Source organism: Apodemus sylvaticus, chromosome 3 (assembly GCF_947179515.1).
Source record: "Apodemus sylvaticus chromosome 3, mApoSyl1.1, whole genome shotgun sequence".
Taxonomy (NCBI): domain Eukaryota; kingdom Metazoa; phylum Chordata; class Mammalia; order Rodentia; family Muridae; genus Apodemus; species Apodemus sylvaticus.
In genome coordinates, this window is record NC_067474.1 from 73,201,098 (window position 1) to 73,222,707 (window position 21,610).

The window sequence follows — 21,610 nt, forward strand, 5'->3', positions numbered from 1 at the left end:
CCATACCTGAAAAGTCTTGCTTAAAATGATATGGCCTTCCCATTTATTTATCTATTTTTTTAGGGAACTAATTTTCTTCACATACTTTATAAGTACTTCATGACTCGTCATCAGTAGTCAGTCCCAGCTCAACAGGTTTGTTTTATACTTTTAATTGGGCTTCCTTTACCTTTCATATTCTAGGAAATCTCTCACTGCTGTTTATGAAGACATGCACCCACTATGTCTCCTTCTTCCTCATCTTTAACAAGTCTACTTAACGACCATTTCTCCCGAGCCAGCTAGGCAGGCACTCCCTGCTTTGTACTACCATGTACAATCTTTACTTCCCTGGTTATAATCTTAGCTCTAGCTCCAGTAGCAAACATAATACTCATAAAAGTAATGAACAAGTATTTTTTCTTATTAATTGGTTATGGTATTTATTTACATTTCAAATGTTGTTCCCCCTTCCCAGTCTCCACTCTGCAAGCAAGTATTTCTAAATGAATAAAATATGCTCATTTCACAACTACAGATAATATTAAAAACAATTTAAAAACTTACCAAATAGGATAAAAAGCCCATGTGGTGTGATAAACTGAAAAGGATAACACAAAATATAACTAAATATAGCACAACTTAAAACCAACTATTTACAATATAATAAAGACAGTTTTTTCTGTTATAGCACTATTTATGCTTTCTCATATCCTTTTGATAATTTTTATTTAAATTCCTTTTAACAACTTAAGCATTCTAACATAGAGCTAGACTGTATGTAAGAACCCACCATCCCCCTTCCTAAAAGACTTAAGAGCATTGTCTACTCACGTCAGGATTGAGGTTAGTGACCAGTAGGACACAATTCCCCGGCATTGCACTGGCACCAGGGATGGCCATTCTTCCACTGACAGCAGAGGACGTAAGTGTGAGAGGACCAAGGGCTCCGGGAACAGCTGGGACAGACAGACCTTTAAAACACCAACAGTATTTCTTACAGTCTAATCATCTGAAGAATAGCATTGGATAGGATAGGACTTAAACCAAGGAAGTAAACATAAAAAGTGTCCAGGTTATCTTAAAGGCCAGCATCCCATGGTCTACCAGAAGATGAATACCGTATTTGTTGACATTATCCATAATTAATACAACTCATACTGTGCTCTGAAGAGTAACTGGACTCATTAGTCTTAACAATTAGTTAGGAGCTGGGCAGTGGTGGCACATGCCTTTAATCCCAGCACTTGGGAGGCAGAGGCAGGTGGATTTCTGAGTTCAAAGCCAGCCTGGTCTACAGAGTGAGTTCCAGGACAGCCAGGGAGGGCTACATGGAGAAACTCTGTCTCGACAACAAACAAACAAACAAACAAACACAACTAGTTAGGAAGCTGAGTGGTGATGGATCTCTGTCTACAGAGTGAGGAGAAGGACGGCCAAGACTACACAGTGAAACCTTGTCTCAACCTTCCACCCTCTGCTCCCCACCACAAAAACCCAGGCTTCTCAGAGGACCTATTACCCTACAACCACTTTTCAAGATCTAGCACCTTTATGTCAAGCGAATGTAATTTTCATATTCAAATATATCAAGGTGGTATACACATGCATAGTCCTTCATTAGAAGTATCAAAGATATATGCTGGATAGTACTACATAATTACTGACATGGGAAAAATATTTTTTAACCTTGCAAAGTAATACATTTATATTTTTTAACAAAAATTCAGACTTTTAATGCCCCAGGTAGTCTTGAACTACTGAAAAGGCTGATAAACTGACACTGTACTAAAGCCCCACTCCTTACACCTTTGCTGACTCTGGGCCAGAAACCAGGCCCTTGAGTACTAAGCAAACACTATCACTGGGCTATATCCCCAGCTTCAACTTGTTATTTCAGTTTAACATTCCTTTCCATACTCCTCTGACTACTTTACACCATGTCATTAACTTGAAGTTGAATTGAAATTTATCCTGTTTTGCTTGACAATCTCAGAGGTTTAAGACTATGCAGATAGCACTCTTCACTTGAATGCCTTTTGTCAGGAATTCAACTTTATATCTCTGGCTGGCCTAGAACTCAGAGATCCTGCTGTCTCAGCCTCCTGAGTGCTTCAACCGAAGGTGTACACAATTAGCTCTTCTCCTTCATATGATCTCCTTTTCCTGCCGTTCTAATCCAAACTTGCAGTTTTGCTAATGCCTACAGTGGGTTATGCATCAGCTAAAAGTAGAGCTACAGTGTGTGCTCTACTTAGCCTTACAAGTCTTATCAAATTAAACATTCATTGATTTTTCTCATCCCCCTTAATATCTATTTTTGTGTTTTAAACTTCAGTGTGTCTAAACAAAATATCTGAAACAAAGGAAAACAAATCCTTCACTTCCAGATGCACAAAAATTAAACTCCAAGAGATCCAAAAAGCATATTCAGCAAATATGAATTTTTATGTTTTGTTTTTTTAAATAACTAGAATAACCACATAAAGATGTGTTACAATGTATTAAACCACCAAACAACTAGGACTTAAACTTGATTCTCCAAATCAGTCTTCTTTTCAGTTAATTCTATTCTGCCCAATAGAGACAGTAACTAAAATTTCCAGAATTAAAACATTAAAATATAATAATAATTGCTAGAAAGATGCTACTCTGAAATTTAAAATATAGCTATTATATTCACAAGTAGTTGAAAATCAAAAATGTTAACATATAAGATCAGATTCATAGCATACCACTTCTTAATTACAAACCTGTTTTCTTTACAGAGATAAAACCATAAAATATATGATAAAAAAAATCAGAAAGTTGGGTGGTGATGGTGGCACCCCAGCACTTGGGGAGACAGAAGTAGACAGATCTCTGTGAGTTCATGGCCAACAAGCTCTACAGAGTGATTTCCAGGACAGCCAGGGCTAGTTCCTATTTATTAATTATTCCAGGAATAATAATTATTATTCCATAAATATTCTCAGGAAAAAATTGTATTCCCTGAAATAAATGGCATACATACCCTTCATTGGTACTTTTAAGAACTCACAAATGGTAAAACATTCTCCAAAGATGTTCAAATTTATGTTTTTACTGGTTATGTCTATTTCAAGTGTGTTGAAGACACAAAAATAAAACTCAGGTTTGTTCAACACATAATAAGGTTATCAACAAAGAAAGAAGCAAGAAGATCATATACCTTATCTAACACCCTGACACAGGTTCATGTTGTTAACCTATAGTTAACTAAGTGATTCAAAACACACAGTGGAATTACTGGAGTACCCAGTGGAACAAGAGAGAATTATGTGTACATATAAAGACAGTGTGCATTCAAGTTACTCCATGGCTGTCAAACTTAATGCCTTTAGTTTTAATTGCCCAAATGTGGTGAGCTTCTAGAATCCAATGAATCTCATTTAAAGATTCACTGCAAATTCAACCTGGAAAGACTCACCTGCTGCTTGAGGAAATGCAATGGCTGGGGCAAATCCAGCAGCCCCTGCATATGGAGAGGACATTATACCCGGTGCACCTGTGAAGAAAAAGCTACAATAAATATACTACCTTCCATATGTTAACAATATGTTAACAATACATCATGAAATGCCTATGTGAAAATATTGGTAGACTTGAAGATGGAATCATATAGTTGTTCAGTCAGTAATCCCAAAAGTATAGAAAGCTCCTGCTACCTCCAGAAGCTGTATCTTCAAATGGGTTCGCAGATGAAGCTTAGCTGTTAACTGAGTCTGGACTAGGCTAAGATTCTGGTGTTTACCTGGAACATTTTTTCCCTATATGAAAAGCCATCAAATGCTTGTTAAGCTATACTGTGTTGAAGGAGTACTGGGCTGATGAAAGAAGTACTAAAGCTGGACAATGTGACACATGCTTTTAATTCCATTACTGAAATAAGAAGATTATACACTTAAGGACAGCCTGAGCTACACAGTGAGATTCTGTTTAAACAAACAAAAATGAGATGAAATATCTGTCATTGAAAATGAATTACATTTCAATGATTCACATGAATCATTACAGAGATTCACATGTTGAGGGTCCTCCAGTCATTTAATCCAGCAAGTGGACTACGGAGAAGTCCTAGAGGCTTCACCATGATGGATTAGAGAAGATACCTCTGGAAGTTAAGGGAAAGTTTGAGCTACACAGTATGTAACTGCAAAGCACAAGGAGTGCTCTGTGTATTCCAGACAAGCAATGCCAGCATTTTCTGGTGGAAGCCTTATGACAGTGTCAATAAAACAGAAGGCAGTTCAATGGAGGAACCAAGTGCGAGGTGACCAACCATAAGATACACAACTGCAAACACCAACGCAAACTTAAATTATCATAAGCAATATACAGACTTAGTCATTATGTTGAATTAGCCACTGAGTGCCTACAGAGGAAAACTTGAGTAAAAAGGGACCAAACAGTAAGATGATCAGGGCTAAAGGGAAAGTTAAGAAAAATACCCTATTAGGAGAAGAAAGGCAAAGCCTTAGAAGTAGAAAAAAGTAATCCCTGGGATCCTATGGAATACTTCCAAATTAAGTGGAGGCCTTTCAACAGGAGTTACATAAGAAACGAGGAGAAAAGCATAGTTTTCATGGAATAGTAAAAAAATCCAACCAAAGACTGAGATGTTTCCATTTGTTTCTCCAGGTGGAATATTCTGTTGAAAGCAGCCTACATATTTTCATTTTATTAAGAAATTATACATGGGGGCTGGAGAGATGTCTCAGCAGCTAAGAGCACTGGCTGTTCTTCCAGAGATCCTAAGTTCAATTCCCAGCAACCACATGATGGCTCACAACCATCAGTAATGGGATCTCATGCCCTCTTCTGGTGTATCTGAAGACAGCTACAATGTACTCTTATATACAAAATAAAAATTCATTTAAAAAAATGTTGCCCCTTTTCTCTTCCCTCTTCCTCTCCTTCCTTCCCGACCGCTACCCCTTCCCTATCTTAAATAAAGCCCCACGTGGAACTAAAAAAAAAAAAAAAAAAGTTAACTTTTTAAAGTGGCATTAATGGCAGGTAAGAAGGCTGAGACAGTAAAGTGCTTTCCATGCACAAAGATCAGCATTTGCTCTCCAGAACTCACATTAAGCTAGGCCTGACAGTGCATGCTTAGAAACTCAACCGTCCTTAGGAAAATGGAAGACACAAGTAGATACACAGGCTCATCAGTCTCTCAGCCTAACCTTAACTAACAAGCTCCACACCAATGAGAGATTGTCTTGAAGAGAGGTAAATGGGGTCTACAGAATGATGCCTAAGTTTGTTCTATAGCCACCACAGTCAAGTAAACAGACATATTTGCGCACACATATGATCATATAGAAAGACAGACAGACAGACAGACAGACACACACACACACAAAGTGCCATTGAAAGTTTTCATTGTTGAGCTAGAGAAGGCTCAGTAGATAACCCTGATAATTTTTAAGTTTTTAGAAAAATGGCTACATATTATTTTTGTAACTGGCAAAAGTTCTACTGGTGTAGGTATTAATTTTCTAATTTTAAAAACTGAATTTTATTTAAGAATACTGATTGTTCAGTCCATTGGATTGAACTTATAAACCTAACTTAGGCAGGCTCAAGGCCATCCTGGGCTACCATGTCTGAAAAACACAAAACACACAACAAAGAACATCTTTGTTCTTAGTAAATATTCATTGAGCATTTACAAGTAAAGTAACACATTTGCAACTTACTCTGCAATGGTTTCAAGAGGGAGATACAACTATAAATATATACAGATACAATTGGAAACGATAAAGCAAGCACAGCATGACACAAATGAGAAATATGAATGGATTTATTTATGCTATTCCTACAGCTTACATTATTTTAAAACAAAGCCACATAAAATACTATGAATTTTAGAGTGTAAGTAATACTCTTTTATTATGAAAAAAAAAGTTTTTTGAGACAGGGCCTCTTTATATACCTAAGGTTGCCCTTGAACTCACAATCCTTGTCTCAGTCTTCTGAGTAATGGGTACATGCACTACTGCATCCATTATAAGTATCTTTATAACTTTAGTGTATCAAGTATTTTTTAAATAAGACTCCTCATACACAACAATTACTACATATTAAGGAAATATCGAATTTGACTATCAATAAGCCCAGACCGAGAGAAACTATTTATAATAGAAACAGCCAAAAAGGACTAACTTATGAAATACACACAAGAAAGTCATACCAATAGAATAAAACAGGGTGGGCAATGGAGCAGTAGTAGTGCACACCTTTAATCATAGCACTTAAAGCAGAGGCAGGCAGATTTCTTTGAGTTCAAGGCCAGCCTCAAAGTGTATGAAGCTAGTGTTTCAAAACACACACACACACACACACACACACACGAAAAAGAAATGTTAAATGAAGATATATTCAACATTAATAAATTGTGATAAAACTACTATGTTAAGATAGCATTATATTATTATAATGTCTTGCATTTTAATGCTGCCTTGAGAGTTTGCATGGCTGTGACAAAGCAACTCTTATATGGACAACATTTAATTGGGGCTGGCTTACAGGTTCAGAGGTTCAGTCCATTATCATCAAGGTGGGAACATGGCAGCATCTAGGCAGGCATGGCACTGGAGGAGCTGAGTTCTAAGAGTTCTAGATCTTCACCCAAAGAAAGCCAGGAGCAGCAGAATGAACACCCAAAGGCAGGTAGGAGGGTCTCCAAGCCTACCCAACAGTGACACACTTCCTCCAACCAAGGCCACACCTCCTAATAGTGGCAAGCATATTCAAACCACCACAGGGGCTAAGGAAATTGCTCAGTCCACGAAGTACCTACTATACAAACACGAAGGCCTGAGTAGGGGAGAGAGATGAAGACAAGGGAATCCCCAGGGCTTGCTAGCCAGCTAGTGTAGCAACTAAGTGAGCTCCAGTTGCAGTGGGAGACCAGTGGAGAGTGACAGGGGATGACAAGTGTGTGCACACACAATCTTTAACATGATATAAGAAGGAAAATGCATTGTCTTCAAAACCAAGATAAGCACAGGCAGAATTTGTCGAATATTAGAAACAGACTAACTTTCATATAAGACATAAAACTACTTTTCTCTGATAAATTACATTTAGAATGTAGACATTATTTCGTATTAATAAGTTATGTTTAGAACAACCTCCTCCCACCCATACACACATACACGGGGCTTCTCTGTGTAGCCCTGACTCTCCTGGACTCAATTTCTAGACCTGGTTGGCTTTGAACTCAAAGAACCACATGTCCCTGTGCCTCCTGAGTGCTGGAGATTAAGGGCATGGACCACCATACCCAGACTAAAAAAACAATTCTTAACTGTATTTTTCAAAGGCCCTCCTCCTTTTCTAACACAGCATATTAGTTATACCAATATGTATGTGTGTGTGTATGTGTATGTGTGTGTGTGTGTGTGTGTGTGTGTGTATTCAATTATTTCGATAAAACTTGTTCTGAATTTGATAGCCAAGTTCTGGCAAGCTTGAATTTGCCCTAATTTCTATAATTCATTATTGAAATGGTAATAACAAAGACAAAACTTTTACTTTAAAATAGAATTGCAAATTATTTTCTACTTTGTAAAATAGAATTACAAACTAAACCAATTAGTTTTAATGCTTTAATTTTCTCGCTTAGAAATTGGAGCCAGGTATGATAGCACACTCCTTTAATCCCTGCACTCTGGAGACAGAGGCAGGTGGGTCTCTGAGTGAGTTCCAGGACAGACAGAGCTACATAGAGAGACCCTGTCTCAAAAAAAAAAAAAAAAAAAAGGATAGATTATTAATACTACCATAGGTACCAACAATATTCTAAGGTGTTACTTAGCAGAGAAAAATAAATCATAAGGCTATTACAGTTTAACTTTCTTGAATAATAAACCTCACTTTTCAGAGATATAAAACTAAAAAGCAGCACATATTAATCTAATGACACATGAAAAGTAGATTTGGGGTGGGGAGTTTACATAAAGGTTTGTTGTATTTTTTTTTTAAACTTTGATGTTGGGGCTGGAGAGATGGCTCAGTGGTTAAGAGCACCGACTGCTCTTCCAGAGGTCCTGAGTTCAATTCCCAGCAACCGAATGGTGGCTCACAACCATCTGTGATGGGATCTGGTGCCCTCTTCTGGTGTGTCTGAAGAGAGCAATGATGTACTCATATACATAAAATAAAACAAAACAAACAAACCCTTGTTGTTGTTTGAGACATGGTCTCTAATGCAGCCCTGGCTGTCTTGGAACTCACTATGTAGACCAGGCTGGCCTCCAACTCCAACATGCTAAAGGTTTACTTTAAATAAAAGAGGTAAGTTCTTCAAACCTACTTTTGCAGAGATAATTTGAAAGGCAACTATTTTCAAGGGATTTATTTAATGTAAAACATTAATATTTACACAGTCTAAAACAAAGATACTGCTAAAGTAGTAAAACAGAATAAATCCAGCTTTCTTTTAATAAAGGAAAGACACTAATTGAGGAGATTGATTTAGAAGGTAACATTACTTTAAAAGAAAAAAATCTTTCTCAAGAGCACTTAATGTCAAAATTCTGTTTAGAAATCTGCACATTTAGAATTTTTAAATGGCAATTTAAAAATTACCACTAAAATAATTATTTTAAAGGAAATTAAGTAGCTTTGGGGTAATGTTTATGTGTTAATGTTAGAAAAATAAATTGGAACATAATTTCAGGCTTCTATGTGTTTTGTAAACTAACAGAACTACCTTATATTAAGGCTTAATTTACGGACATATTTGTTCCATGAATTCCTTGAGAAATTCAGAGAACCTAAGAAAGCTAATACAAATAGGTGGAACTTGTAACTTCAGAAGAGTTGCACTGTGACTGAAGGAGAAACTACTCACCGAAAGCAGCAGCCATAGGAGGGTCAAGAGATGGCTGGCCATCACCAGTAGGCAGGTCTATGCGAGTGAAGTCTCTGCTTTTGTCATTATTATATTTCACATTAAGGCTGGTGAGCTTGGAGAAGTCAATACGGAGAGTGCAGCACGCATTATAGATATTCTGGCCATCCAGTGCCTAAAGCAGATAAGAAGACCACACTGACGAACCAAGGAGCCTCTTACCGCAGACAGTGGCAACCCTGCATTAGGCAGAGTTTAAGAGCCCAGAGCCCAAAGAACTAGCTTTATTGTTATTGTCTGAAGTGCTCAGATCAAATGAAGAAAAATATGCAAGGGCTTGGAAAACTATTGTAGAATAATATAGAAACATTATTATTATGATTATTTTGCCCACAATGTATGTTTAAAGATGTTAATTTCATACTTTTATTTTAGTATAATTTATGTTAGTGAATATGATGTATTGATAAAATATCACTGTAAATAGTATGGTACATTAATCATAATACATAAAATATTAACTGTCATATTTTATTTCTTTTGTACTTGCTTTTTTGAATAAGAAACAAAAGAAGTCACTCGTAACCAAAGATCAGTAATCATTCTCTTTCTAAGAATAAAGTGTGCAGGTGGCTACTACCTACTTTCACAAATAATCAAATGTATAAAAACAGACACAGAAACCAAAGATTATGATAACTATATGATACATAAACATAATATAAGAAAACCCATGAAACTAGAGGGACAGGAAATGCAAGGCTGTATTCCTCAAACTGTATGAAAAACAAAAGTCTGTTCAACTTTAATCTCTATTTCTACACCAGTATGAAGCAGAATTAACATTAGTGACAGCTCTCTTGGAGAACTCATGTATCTGATATCACCAAATGCATCACTTTGTCTCATTAAAACAAACTCAAAGATTCATGCACTTAAAGAAACGTAAGTTGATGGCAGTGCGTTTCTTAAGGTTTTCTATATCAACTCAGCTCAGTAACAATAGCAGCTGACTGTAGTTACCAAATAGTGAATCGATGTCTGGCTGATTAAAAACAAGTAATGAAAACACATAGTCAGACATTTACTCATCAGTTAGATCAGTTAGCACCAGGAACTCTATGTAAGCACAGATTTAAAAAACGACACAGGACAGACAGACAGCAGTTTGTCTCAGCGATCTGAGAACTGGTAGACTGCAGATGCTTCCAATGGAAATGCAGGAAGCTTCAGCTTAGAAGAAAGAACACAGAAATGACAGTTTCCAACAGTCAAAGAACACACATAATTAGGCACAGATAAACCAGGCAAGTGAGACTGGATGGCTCCTTCAGATGTCTCCAAAGACAGTGACTAAGAATGAGGGACACGAAGTATAATCACCATTTTGGCATACTGCGCATTCACTGGGTCGGCATACTGAAGCAAGGCTTGAAACTGATTATTCTTTGTAAAGGTGATAATCTTCAACACCGTGCCAAATTTAGAAAATATCTGGAAAAAAAAGAGTTCATATTTAATCTAAGGGAAAATGTTAAATTAATGTACCTATATAAATACATCTTGGTTTATGAATCCTATTTTGTTTTTCTGGGTTTTAGTTTTGATTTTTTTGATACAGGCCCTAGGTAAGCTAGGCTGATTCCTGCCTCACCCTTCTAGTGCTGCATTACAGGCATCTATTACATTACAGGTTGACTTGAATTACACAATTTGACTTTTGTTTGAGGTTTTTGTTTGTTTGATGCCCACTAATATATAAAATGTAAACAATCTTCTCTATTAAAATTTCTGGTATAAAATGTCTTAAACCAAGCCTAAAATGTTATTATTTCAATGTCTATACATGTTACTGACACACCACAGGTACTCAAACATTTAACCAATTTTATAGTATGTACAAATGGTGTAATTCTAAAACAGAAGGTAATAATAGTAATTCACTAATAGTTTGATATAATGATGTGAAACAAGTCAAATGAGTCAATGATTTCATCCTTCTAAGTCATCAGCTACTTCTGAAGGCTTCTATAAGCAGATACTAGATGTTCAAACAAAGGCTTGTTCAACTAATTCAACAATTATATGGCATTTTTCTAAGTACTGGTAAAAAAAGAGCAACAAAATTTTCTGCTTTATTAAGAAAATAACCAGGCAAAGGCTACCATGACAAAAGTATTGTAAGAAAAATAAGAGGAGAGAGGGCTGAGGTCAAATGGAGTCCTAGTATGAGAGAGTAAGAAGGTAAGGTCAGCCTTGCTGAAATGTCTTCTGTTAAGAGAAATAAAAAGCCTAGGCCTGGGGCACATGCCTTTAATCCCAGTTCCTGAAAGGCAGAGAAAGGTAATCTCTGTGAGTTAAATATTGAGGCCAGTCTCAAAAAGTAAATAAAATAAGGAGGAATAGTCAAAAACATAGGGGAATATCTCTAACAGACCCGTAGTCACTAATGCTCAATTCTTTTTGTTTTCCAGGGTAAGGGTCAAACTCATTCCAGAGACTCAGCTGCCTCTGTCCCCCAAGCGCTGACAATTAATATTTTGCCTGCTGCTATATGCCACTGTGCACCTGGTCTCTCAGAACTGGAATACACAATTGGTTGCTCAAGAGCTGCCAGTACTCATGATGGCAGAGCCATTTCTCCAGCCCTTCTAGGTGTTTTTGGAGGCTGTTTCAGGCTGAGGAAGAAAAACTCACCCTGGGTGTGTGGGCACCATCCCCTCTTGGACTGAATAAAAAGAAACAAAGGAGGAAGCCAGCTTAACACCTAGTTTATTCTCTGCCTCCTGATTGAGGACACAATATGACCAGCTGAGTGGGTCCCTGTGATCACTGTAAAATCATTCTGACTGCCTTGCCTTCTCTGCCTTGATGCACTTGAACCCTCAAACTATGAGTCAAAAGAAACCCTTCCTTAAATTGCTCTTGTATTCTGTTACATTATTGAGAAAAGTAATTAACCCACCAAGATTATAGAACAGAATTAGAGCAAAATTCAAACCAGTTCCAACCCCTCTAACATTAACCACACTATCTCTTGGATGAGCGGCAACAGGCTCAGACTATTTGGAAGGTGTGACCTTATTGGAAGCAGTGTCACTGGGAGTGGGTTTAGAGGTATCAAAAAGCCATGCCACACACAATTTCTCTTTGCCTAAAGTTCAGGATGTAGCAGCTCTCAGCTACTGCTTCAATACCTGCTTGCATGCTACCACCCCCTGCCCCCAATGCCATGATAATAACGGTGTCTCTTCATAACAGCATAATGTCGAAGGCAGAGAGGGACGGATGAGGTACAGTGTTGAGGGAGAGGACCTAAAGTAAGTAAGGCAGACTCCTTAAAGAGGAAGCATTTGAGATGTATATCAGCCTGACTTTGTAGGTTAAGGAGTATCCCAAACTCAAGAAACACATAGGGAAGTAAAGATAGGGTTAAACTGGAAGACAGAGAGATAGACAGGGCACCAGAAAGGCCAAGGTGTTACAGGGAAGAATGCTGGGTACTAAGAATGAAGAATGGCGGAAACATTTGTCTGTGGGGCCTAAGGGGCTATGGTAAAAGATTTTTCTTTTTCTAACTGCACTGGGAACAATGACTTCTGTAAAGACTGAGAGTATTAATCCAACTGTGGTACTGAGACTTGAAAATAGTCCTGTTCACCCAGGTCTCTAGGAACTTCTATATAAGAAAGAAAGTCTCATGATACAGATTAACACACTGGTTGGGTGGTGGCAGTGTTAAGTCACAAGTTTAAAAATATCTTTTATAAGAATATAAATTACCACAACATTACAGAAGCAAATGCAAACACTCTGATGATGGGTCACATTGTGAAATAAACAAACTAAAAACCAGTTACAATTCAAACCTCCTGGGCTTTGACTGTTAAATGCTCCTTTGTTCAATAAACAGAAAACAAATTTAACAGAACAATGCAACCAATCATTGAACTACTGAACTACTTTTAGGCAAGGACAAGGGTGTCTACGAACACCACCATTAAAGCATCTAGGAAATGCTTTACAGGTGTATTTATTTTCAAACTGGTACTCAGATAATTATTGAAAGGAATAAAGTAGTCCTACTAACTAATATATTTAGAATTTACATGCATAGCAAAGAACGCTGGAAGTAAATCTAAGTCCTATCATAACTGATATGATGGGCAAGTAAAAGACTGTCTAAGAGCTCTTGTTTGTTTATAATTTTTGAGTTCTGATATATTTCAGTTTTGTGTACACACACACACACACACACAGCCATACTATAACTCTCCATCTAGTCATATAGATCCAAAGGCACATGTGGTGCTTTGAATGAGCATGCCCCCAGTAGGCTCAAATGTTCGAATCCTTGGACCCTAGAAACTGGTATCCGGGAGCAGAGTATTGCAGTGACAGACCTGACCATGCTGGCTTTTTTTTTGAGAAATGTAGACATTTTGGGATTTTGAATTAGAAAAGTGATTGGACACCATAGGCAGAGCTTAGTAGTTCATCCTGGTAGAAGCTTGAAAGATAGTATGTTGAAAGCTGTGAGTACTGTGGAGGTCTGGCTTAAGATGTTTCTGAGAGTGAATAATATTTTTTTTAAAGTTTTACTTATTTTATGTGAATACACTGTCCCTGCCTTCAGACACACCAGAAGAGGGCATCAGATCCTATTACAGATGGTTGCGAGCCACCATGTGGTTGTTGGGAATTGAACTCAGGACCTTTGAAAGAGTAGTCAGTGCTCTTAACCGATGAGTCATCTCTCCAGCCCCAAGGGTGAATATTAGCAGCTGGGCTAGAGACCATTTTTCATGGCATTTTTGCCAAAGACTAGCTGCTTTTTGCCCTTGTCCTAAGAATTTGCCTGCAACTTAATTTAAAAGTAACAGACTAATTCCTTTAGTGGAGGAAATTTCAAGACAGCCTAGTATTGACTCTGCCATGTGGTTCTTAGTAATCACACTTATGCAGAACTACAATGAATAAAAGTACGGGAAAAAGTACAAAATACACAGTTTGAAGAGAAGACAAGAGCCCCAGGAAAGAAGCCAAGGCTGAGCTAAGAGTTAAGATTAAGAGGAGGCCAACCTTGAAATGGAATATAGAGAGGTGCTCTTCCACCCATCAGGCTACCAACTTATATAAAGAAAAGGCATTGGGAATTTTCTGCTTTGGGGAAAAAAAAACAACAAAGAAAATCTGTTGCAAATGTGGTGGGGGGGGGGGGGGGGAGGGGGACAGGATTCATCCCAAAGCAAGCAGCTAAATATAGCAGTGTCATCCAAGGAGTTTTGACTTTAGAGTCATGAAGGACACAACATAAAGAGGCTGTGGAACCTTTTTCTGGAGAATATAGGAGAACCACTTATGCCAGGCATATCCCTACACAAAGGCCCTGAGAGGACAGACAGCTTGGACTGCACTGGAGATGCCAAGATATTAAACACACCAGAGCTATGAGGTATCTACCAAGGAGAACTGCACATGGGAAATGAAACCAGCCAAAAGAAGAGATGTATCTTACAGGCAGCAAAGTTGGAGGGATGGAGTCATCTAAGCCCTTTTGACACTGGACACGGAGCTATAGGGTTTAGAATTTGCCCTGCTGAGTTCCAGTCTTACTTTGGTCTACTATTTCCTTACTATGCCTCCATTCCTCCCTTTAGGGATGGTAATATACGTTCTGTGCTACTATATAATTTGCTTTTTGATTTTACAGGGGTTACAATTAGGAACTTACTTGAGTTTTAAAAGGAACTTTGAACTTTTACACTCTGTGGTTCAAAGTAGCAAGGATCTACCAAAAGCAGGCAGCTAGCACACAGTGCCTAGGCCCAGTAGTTCTCCTTAACTGTACAAGATTCCACAAACCCTTACTCATGTGTCTGTTCTCATGATGCTAAAGCCAGAACCACAGAGATAACACTGTCATGCTCAATTGCTTGCTTGGGATAAGGCCTGGCTTAACTATATGAGAACTTTTGAAAGTGGATAAAATGACTTTACTTTATGATGTAGTCACAAGTCTACAGTGTCCATGGAGATGCCATGGAGTGTTAAATGAGAATGGCTTTCAAAGGCTCGTGTTTGAATACTTGGTCCCAAGTTGGTGGAACTGTTTGGGAAGGATTACAAGATATGGCCTATTGGAGGAAGTATGTCCAGTTTTACCCACTAGAAAATTGTATGATTAGGTAACCTTCCAATTTTTAAATTTTAAATACTACCAGCCCCGATTTAGTGGACTATCTTTGATAAGACAGTTTAGATGCAGTAATGAATGATCTACAAAGATTATACTGGATTACAAGTGATTATCTACACAATGCATATCATATATGCATGTATATACTGAAGCTTACTATATATCTTCCCTTCAGAATTAAATGTATTTTTGTATATGTGTGCCTGTGCATGCACACACACATTCATGTGTTCAACAGTACAAGTAGGCAAGTTAGAAGAAAATTTTCAGAAGTCAGATCTCTTCTTCTGCCATTTGGGTCCCAGGGACTTAACTCATGTCCCTGGGCTAGGAAGCAAGTGCTCTTACCTGCTGAGCCATCTCATTGGCTCCCTCCTCAGAATTTTAAACTGAAAATATTCAAATATAACAAGGGACAAAAAAATAAATTAGTTGTATTCTTTGGTAACATAATTTTTTGAAGAAACTGCAACTATCTAGATTTTAACAAAGATACAATACTTTCATTTATTTCATACTTAGCTATTAAAAAAAAAACTAAGCCTGTAATCCTAACACTCAGGAGACAGTCCCTATAGGAGCATATATTTAAATGTTTAGTCACCAGGGAGTGTAATTCTTTCATAGGATTAGAAGGATTATGAGGTGTGGCCTTGCTGGAAAAAGTATGTTCATCACTGGAGGCAGGCTCCAGGGTTCCAAAAGCCCATGCCATTCCTAATCTCTGTTTGCTCTATAGCTCTCAGGTATCTCTGCAGCATCATTCCCATTGGCTGCCATGTTCCCTGACATGATAATGACTAAGTCTCTGAAACTGTAAGGAACCTCTAATTAGATGCTTTCTTTTGTAAACGTTGCTTTGGGTAGTGTCTTTTCATAGCACTAAAGCAATGACAAAGATATGTTTGACATGGGGGTTTGATTTTGTAGAAATCCTCCTGTTTCAGCCTCTCAAGTGCTAGTATTATAAGTGTACTATTAAACCTGGCTAAAATTTTCTTACCCATCATTTTCCCTCTAATGTTTGGTATTATTATCATAATTACCGGTATTAGGGATTGAACATACTGATGAAAATTCTTCATACCACATGCTCTGCCACCTGAGGCTCAGCTACACCCCAGGCCTTCAAGTTAGGCCAAGTGTAGTGACACACTTTTAATACTAGCACTTGGGAGACAGAGGAAGGCAGATCTCTGAGTCTGACCAGTCTGGTCAACACAGCAAGTTGTAGAACAGTAGTTCATAGGTCTTAAAAACACAAAATTTAGAAAAGGGAGGATGTCAAAAAAAAAAAAAATACCTGATACAATTTCTTCTATGAATTCAGGATGTTAACCCCCCCCCCTTTTGGGGGACAGGGTCTATATATATAGCTCTGGTTATCCTGGTGCTCGCTTTGTAGATTAGGCTGGCACTGAATTCAGAAATTAATCTGCCTCTCCCTCCTAAATGCTGGGATTAAAGTTGTGTGCCATCACATCCAACTTACAAAACAGACAATAACTACCAAGAGTTAGGGAAAAAAAACACGACTGATTTTGCTTTCTGAAGAGTTTGTTCCTTACCTGATGGAGAACTTCCAGAGAGACAGGGTAAAATAGGTTTTCAATAATTATCCGGAGCACAGGGCTCTGTCCAGGTAGCAATGGGCCTTCATTGGAAGTAGCTCCAGGAAGGGACAGGTTTCCTGATTGGACTGCACTGACAGCCTGCAGTGCAGCCTGGGCTCTCTAGAAAAAAAGGCAAAAAAAAAAAAAACAAATAAAAAAGAAAATGAGCACTCTTAATCACAGAAGCAATGCACACACCCTGAAGCTCATATGATATAATACACATCTGGATGCATATCTCAAGTTTGCTATGATTAAAAGCAAAGTTTTCTGTTTGGTTCCTCTTTCCTTTCCTAAGATGGGGCTCAGGAGATGGTTCAATCAATAAAGTGCTTGTTGTGTAAGCACAATGACCTGAGTTTGTTCCTTAAAATCTACATGAAAAAGCTTGGAATAGCGGTATACATACACTTTTAGTCCCAGCACTATTATGTTGGGGGTGAGGGGATTCTTTGTGTGGTCTTGGCTGTCATAGAACTCATTTTGTAGGTCAGTTTAGCCGCAAACTCACAGAAACCTACAGCCTCTGCTTCCTGAGTGCTGGGAGTAAAGATGTGCACTACTACTGGACAATTCGTCTAAAGCTTTTAGATAGTATAAGTGTAAATGTGATTGGTGTCAGTAGGGAAGGCAGACCATCAGTAGAAGTAGGCCTTCTTGCCACAAAACATCATGAATAAGCTGAGGAGGACAGTCACAGGCCAGAGCTGCCTTACAAAGGGAAATCTCAACCCAGACAAAGAAGAGAAGATATTTATGATATGTTTCTGTTTGGGAGTACAGGAGTGGGGAGGGGAGGCTTCAATGCTATCACCTGAAGAGCATGAGAAGAGTCGGATGAAGACAGATGGGGCAGCTGGCCGAAAATGCCTGAACCCAAGAAGTTAGAAGGGAACCCATAATGATACGGGTACCCAATGTCATGAGACAGCCTGAGAAGGGAAAAGAAGTCCACGGGGTGGACAATCAATGAACTAAGATGCTGAGTGTGGAGTGTGATCAGACTAACTAATGATCAGACACCTGAGTGTGATCATTCAGGTAACCTGGCAAAAGGCGTCAGTGTACAAACAAGCTTCTAATACATTTCTACTAAAATGAAACAAGGTGTTCTAAAAACCAGCTGCTTCAGAACTGTGGCAAGAAAAACAGAAGTTAAGTGTGAAATAATTTTGATTTTGTGGTAATTTTTTTATATTTTTTTCAGAATGCAAAAATTACCAAAACAATAAAGACGGAAGACAGCTTAAAGGGGCTCGCACTGGCCCAATCTGAGAATTCTGAACATCAAAGGAAATATATAAATTAACAGGAATCCCTAAGTCCATAATGCTCACAACTGACAGCTTGTAAAGAACAGCCATTTATGATAAATCCAAATGCATGAGATAGTATTTCTTCCCCCTTTTAAGGTGGGCTCTCCCTATCTGTAGGTATAACATCTAAACATGGATGGAAAATTTTCAGTCTCTGCTAGCAGTTCTCAACCCATGGGTTGTGACCCCTTTGGGGGTTGAATGACCCTTTCACAAGGGACTCTAAGAATATCTGCACAACAGATATTTATATTATAATTTACAACAGTAGCAAAATTACAGTTACAAAGTAGCAACAAAAATAATTTTATAGTTGGAGGGTCAAAACAACATGAGGAAGTATATTAAGAGATCACATTAGGAAGGCTGAGAATTACTATCTATACTGAACACGAAAACACCCCCTTTTACTTATCATTATTCCTTGAACAAAATAATATAACAAGTATTTGGGGGTTTTGTTGAAACTAGGTCTCACTATTATATAGCAAGGTCTGGATTAGAACTTATCCTCCTTCCTGAGTGCTGAGTATCATAAGGGCATGTCACTATATCTGGCACTATTACAACTATTTACATAGCCTTCATGTTGCATTAGATATTATAAATAATTTAGAGAGTATTTCAAGTATACACAATAATGTGTGTTTATGGTATATACAGCTATTACATTATCTTATAAAAGTACCTTTAGTATCCTTGGATTTTAGAATGGGGATCCAAGAAATAACCGGCCAAACTACTACCCTCCTCAATGGATAAAAGGAGAGAGGGTTCCTTTTCTATAGTACAGAAGCCTGGTAAACATGACTGTGTCACTTCTACACATATGTCAAAGATAGATATTCTAAACTGAATACAAGGAAATGTCAAACCAACACATGCTGAGGAATATTATAGGAAATAAACTGCCTTTCATTTTCAAAGATGTTAAGTAAGGGCATGAGATTAAAAGGTAGAATTTGTCTAAAATGACTAAAAAGATATAACCAAATAGAACATAAACATGAATCTAACTATATCATTTTGCTACATGCAGGTATTATTAACAGAACAATTAGCAAAATATGAGTGGGACCTACAGATGACAGGAGTAATATATCAATAATAATTTTTTTCTTTTGGGGGGCCAGTAGTAGGGATTGGACTCAAGGTCTCATGCACACCAGGTAAGCATCCTACTGGAGCCTTCCTGGGGTGCTTTTTCATTTTAAGATAAAGTTACACAAAGTTACTTGAGCTTGCCTTAAAATATACTAAGTGCCCTCAACAGATCTTGAACTCATGAACCTCCTAAGTAAATGGGATTACAGGCCTGTGCCACCAACCTTAGCAAGTGCTGAGCTGACTACCAATTCTAGTCTATAGAAGAAACTTCCTCATTTGTAGGATGAATATACAAAATACCAATAAATAATGAAGAACGGTTGGTCACAAAAAAGCTTGAGAACTGAAACTTTATACTACCTGCACATTTTTCTACATTTGTAATATCCTCAATATCTTACAATATTTAGTGTGTGTGTGTTTGTGTGTGTGTGTGAGAGAGAGAGAGAGAGTGAGAGAGAAAGAGAGAGAGAGAGAGAGAGAGAGTGTGTGTGTCTATTTCAGGGCTGACCTCTTGGTATAGGCTAAAAACAGTGTATTCTTCCCAAGGGGAGACTATTTCTCTAGCTTTCAGCATTCCTTAGTTGCCTGTACTTCTTTATGCAGGGTCTTGTGTCCCCCACATGAAAAGAAATTTTCGCATGTAGGCACAGCTGGCCTCACACTCTGCCTCCTAAGAGCTGAGAGTACAGCATGTTCCTCCATGCTTAGCCACATTTACTTCTTGAGAGTGGTGATAATTTGAAAAATGTGAATCAGAATAAAAAGTTCTAGAAATTTAATACACCTTTCATTTTCATATATTCAATTAGGAAATTTTAATCATAGCATTGATATTTTAAGTAATTAATTGTCGTTTTAATGTTTCCGTACAGTTTTTCCATGTGAGATGCTTGGGTTCTTGGTACTGGCTATGATGACCCTTACTAAGGTAAGTGCCTTTCTCAAATCAGGAAGCTTCTTACTTTTTGTATGCTTAATAAACTCCAGTCTTTACACCTGCATTTGTTCTTTTTTCTTTTGTTTGACTGTTTTGAGATAGGGTCTCACTATGTAGCTCCAGCTGTCCTAGAACTCACTATGTAGAGCAGGCTGGCCCCAAATTCAGAAAGATCCCACTGTCTTTGCCTCTCAGGTTCTGGAAGAGCTATGCACCACTGAGGCCACCTATGTACATGCTCTTTTTCCTATTTGACACACTTAGTATGCTTCTTACAAACTAGAGAAAATCTTTGTCTTTTGAAACAGTTTCACTGTGCAACAGGGCCCTGGAACTCATTGTGCAGACCAGGCTGGCCTCGAACTCACAAGAGATCCTCCTGCCTCTGCTTCCCAAGTGCTGGGATTAAAGGTGGGAACTACAACTGGATGAGAAAAAATTTTTTTAATATACAAAGTATTTCACAAATCTGCACATGTGCACAGGCCAAATTAATCTCTTTATCCGTTCTAGTGTTAGTACATGGGATGAAGAAAACATGATCCTTTAAAGATACTAAACATTTTAATAGTGGTTTTATGTCAACACATTTTTTTACATATCATATAATACAAAACTCCCCAACGTTCAGTTCCTAAAGCAACATCACCTTTAAAAACAATACGTGAATTAAAAGAGCATTTTGCTTGTATCATTACTTCTCACACTGTTCTCTATAGGCAACACGTCTGGGTCTCGGCCCAGTTCTGCTTTAAGCATGGCACTCTACCTCATTTACCTCACTCTGCGCTTCTCAGTAAGACTTTAGTAGAAAATGAGTATGGTTCTGCTTTTACAGGTTTGAAAACAAACTCAAGACTTCCATTTGAAACTTTAATTGGTGTGTATAAGGTGGGTGATGCCAATCAAAAAAAGATACAGGCTTAGAATTAAATGTGAAGTATTCTACACACTCCACAAATTAATGAGTATAAGATATTAATCAATGCCATCTTACAGCCAACAGATTCCCGTAACAAAGACTGGATTTTACCCCGTTCAATATAACAGCTGGCTGGGTGTCTCAAGTGATGGCAGTGGTGGCTCAAGCCTTTAATCATAGCAGGCAGATCTCTGTGATTTTGAAGCCAGCCTATTCTACTGAGTTCCACAACAGCCAGGGATAGACAGGAAAAAAACAAAAAAAAACAAAAAAAAAAAACCCTGTCTTGTAAAACAAACAAACAAACAAAAACAAAATAAAATGACCTATATGACAGCTATCAGACACAGTAATTGGGGAGCTGACTTTTATAATTAGTTAAATACAGTCACTACTTCTGCATTGGGTGTTAACAGTCTGGCATATTTAGGCAAAGACATAATGAACATTCCTCTCACATTAAAATGATTCAATATCAAAAGCATGTGGAATTAAAAACAAATTTGTTCTCACTTCTTTACTTTATGTCAATAACCATTCTCTTAATTTTAATTCTATCTGAGTAGTTGCTGCTGCGGGTTTTGCTGTTATTGTTCCTTCTCCACTTTTTCTCTTTTTCAGAAGAATAAGAGACTGAACAGTGCATGCTGTCC

General features: G+C 37.8%; 1 protein-coding gene across 7 annotated transcripts in view; it reads right to left on the reverse strand.

Moving 5' to 3' along the window:
* Ptbp3 (polypyrimidine tract binding protein 3) overlaps positions 1–21,610 on the reverse strand; it is a 76,452-nt gene that overhangs the window by 8,338 nt on the left and 46,504 nt on the right. For all 7 annotated transcript variants that reach the window (XM_052176566.1, XM_052176561.1, XM_052176564.1 and 4 more), the window contains 6 exons: positions 16,628–16,792; positions 10,244–10,354; positions 8,861–9,035; positions 3,428–3,505; positions 814–953; positions 547–580 (listed from right to left, as the gene is read on the reverse strand). In XM_052176566.1, the coding sequence (XP_052032526.1) occupies positions 547–580; positions 814–953; positions 3,428–3,505; positions 8,861–9,035; positions 10,244–10,354; positions 16,628–16,792 (703 nt within the window). The remainder of the gene's footprint in view (positions 1–546; positions 581–813; positions 954–3,427; positions 3,506–8,860; positions 9,036–10,243; positions 10,355–16,627; positions 16,793–21,610) is intronic.